Source organism: Trachymyrmex cornetzi, unplaced genomic scaffold (genome assembly GCF_001594075.2).
Source record: "Trachymyrmex cornetzi isolate Tcor2-1 unplaced genomic scaffold, Tcor1.1 scaffold335, whole genome shotgun sequence".
Classification (NCBI taxonomy): domain Eukaryota; kingdom Metazoa; phylum Arthropoda; class Insecta; order Hymenoptera; family Formicidae; genus Trachymyrmex; species Trachymyrmex cornetzi.
Window position 1 is genome coordinate 53,985 of NW_017298058.1, and position 3,237 is coordinate 57,221.

General features: G+C 41.9%; 1 protein-coding gene across 1 annotated transcript in view; it reads left to right on the top strand.

Moving 5' to 3' along the window:
- The window catches only part of how (protein held out wings), a 52,397-nt gene that overhangs the window by 37,493 nt on the left and 11,667 nt on the right, over positions 1–3,237 (top strand). The window contains exon 6 of the mRNA XM_018510300.1: positions 7–159. Within this exon, the coding sequence (XP_018365802.1) occupies positions 7–159 (153 nt within the window). The remainder of the gene's footprint in view (positions 1–6; positions 160–3,237) is intronic.

Genomic DNA, 3,237 nt, shown 5'->3' on the forward strand with positions numbered 1-3,237 from the left:
CCGCCGCGTCCTTGCTGAACGGCTCCGGGCCACCCGGCTCGCTCTTATCTGCCGGTGATCCCCACGGGCTCATCTACACGCCGTACGCGGATTACGCCAACTATGCCGCCCTGGCCGCATCGCCGTTGCTCACCGAGTACGCCACTGCTGATCATTCTGGTGGGTTGTTTGCTCGTTGATCGCTCCCGTTGCCGTGTCCTCCCCGCGGCACGAGAGAAACGGAGGCGACCAAAACGAACGCCTCTCTTCTCTATGACACGAGAATAACGGGGCTTTTTATACGCGGAAATGTTTTTTTTTTTTTTAATTTTTCAAGAGAGAGATGCGTGCGCGACAGGAAGGATGAAGTTGTGCGCTTTTATTATTTTTATTATTATTATTATTATTATTATTATACCGCATGCGGCACGTCTCTGACGATTGGTGATTCTCTCTGTTCCTCGACGGTTCCAATAATGTTTGACTATTCTTTTTCCTGTGAATCTCAAGAGATTAGACGAGGAGTGAATGAGATTAACGAGAAGAAATCTTTTCCTTTTGAAAAGCTGATCATCATATGTTTTTTTATTGTTATCAATATTATACGTATAAATATTTTGACGAGACTGTAAAAGAGGTTGCTCGTCTAATCTCGGTGCCACAATTTTTATACATCACATGAATTCGAAAATTATGAGCTTCAGGAAAAGTGAACATGCACAGAAAAAGTCACCAATCGACACGTAGTACGTATACAATCACGTAAATTTGTAAGACGATAATTGTTAATTACGAGCCGATTGCTCTTATAGTTGTTAATTATTGTCCACGTTGCATCATCATAGTTATCATCTTTTATCATCGCGTCATTACCTCCGTTATCATCGTCGGTCGTCGTCCTCGTCGTCCCGATCGTCATTATCGTCATTATCATCCTCATCGTCATCATCGTAGCAGTTAGCGAGTATTTTTTGCGAGAATAGATTAGGATTATAGAACACAACCGAAATCAGTCATTTACTAGTCGCGTCAGAGTTCAGATATTTTATAATTACGTGAAAGCCTTAGCGCGCGCGCGCGCGTGTAATGTATATGCACCGCCTTCGAAATAGTTGTGTCACGAAGATTCAGGGTTATCAGTAGCGATAGAAAAGAAATGGCAGGAATGCGAGCACAGAACGACTTAGATCGTGTTTCGGTGAGTTTTAATCAGGAACTGTAGGTATTAGGTATAGGAGAAGATGGGGCAGACGCGTACGTACTCGTCGTGTGTGCTGTATCGCGTGTGAATGTAGCTATACTAGTCTGAAAGCTTTTCTTTCTTTCTTTTTTTTTACCGATATTGCGCCGTTCACCAGTAGCTACATGTTTCGCCGCTTAGAATGCATCTTTTCTTCTCGAGCCGCCTTCAGGATAACTGCACGGTGCAATTTTTGCTCGGTAAAGGATGAATTACCGATGAAATGAATTACCTTTGTTGGATTTTACATTAATTTTTAGTGGAAAATATCGTTTGAAATTAGAATTCGCTCTTCAAATTGACATCTTTTCAAATACTGTCTCTGCAACTTATCAACCGGATACAGTACTTTTGTCTTCTCACAGATCGGGCAAATCTCTCACCGTGCAACGTAGACGTAGTCCAAGAAGATCACGGGAGGCAATCGCGTTAAACTTGGTCGCGTCGAGAATTACGGCGAAACGTTAGCCAGGGACAGTCCCGCGGAGTCTCGTCTTCTCAAAAAGGAAAGGAGAAAAAGAAAAACACGTCGAGATATTTCGGATACGCGAGAAATCCCATCCAGTCCTCTTCACCAGTATCCAAAGTACTTCCCGTTGAGTGGTACAAGTTTACTGACTCACTGACGCACACCATGTTCGATTCCGGACTCGTTTAGAAGTCGAACCCGTCCAGGAATAATACTTCTGGATCGCGTGTTCTTCGTCGCGACACAGGGAAGATCGGCGCGTCTTTCTTCCTTCGATACAAAGGCATCCAGTTACCCGGTGAATGTTCGCGCATTCGCGCGTCTTTTAATGTAAGTCGTGAAGGAATGTTCAATAGCTCCTTTATACATATATATACATGTACATGTACGTATATCTCATGTTAGATTTTTGTTCTTACGTTCGATGAGAGATCCGTAACGCGCATTACTCAATGCGGCAATCAAAGGCCATTCTTGTTGTAGCTATTTTTACACATATATGTACGTGTGTACGCACGTAAGTAAATAGATTTCAGAGAATATATTATATATTTATTGAAGTAGACGATATTAAAGTTGCATAATATAGGTTTTGTTTTTCCTTAAGCTTGTCTTACAGTTCGATTTGATAGCTTTAACGATGTGAAGGGACATGTATCGTCGTCAGGAACGTTTCTTCTCCTCGTTAAAGATAATAATCGACCGTTTTAATCAACTATCTATCAGGACGGTGATGGTACATTAATCGAACTTTAGCCCGTGTTCTCTTTTTATTTTCTTCCTTTTTTCATCTCGCGATCATATTTGTTACGCTTGACTTAAATTACACTTTTAACAACGTTCGCAACTACAAAGTACCACTAGAATCCCAATCGAATCCCTCGGATTGACCTATAAACACGCTAACTAAACAACTAATAATCCGATCCGTCCGCCTCTCCTACGAAACTTACTCCACATTGCGTCTACTTATTTTCCCTTTTACCTTCTCTCCCGCCTCCAGATGAAAACCATACCTCTAATTACGTAACTCTTTGACGACTCTAGCGAAGTAATTACGCGAAGCGCAGCGATAGTTATCTCAAAAGAAAAAAAACCAGGAAAGAAGAAGAGTACTCGATTGTGAGACTTCCGAGGCAGTAGCTTTATCTTTTTTTTCCTTCTCTGCTCACGCGAGAAGATGTAATCACTGAGTTTTCACAGCTTGAAATCGAATCGGTCGAGATGATTGCCGTCGATCGTACGATAGCAATCGGATTAGCGATCAATTTAACGAGGACTCATCGGTTAATAAACATAAATTGGATCTATCGCGCGACACGCCATACGATGGCTGGTGATAGGTAGCCTTATAATGTAATGTATGTAGGATTCTCTTTCTTTAGGCAGGCAATATATAGGTGGAGGGAGAATATTACCCAGGGACCAAACAATATTTTGAGGACTGATGGTTCTAGCGTTTACTTGTAGTGAATCCAGACGATACGGATAAGACTATGCGTTGAAAAAGTACTTCCTCTCTTTTTTTGTTTTCTTATCGCGCGTTTAC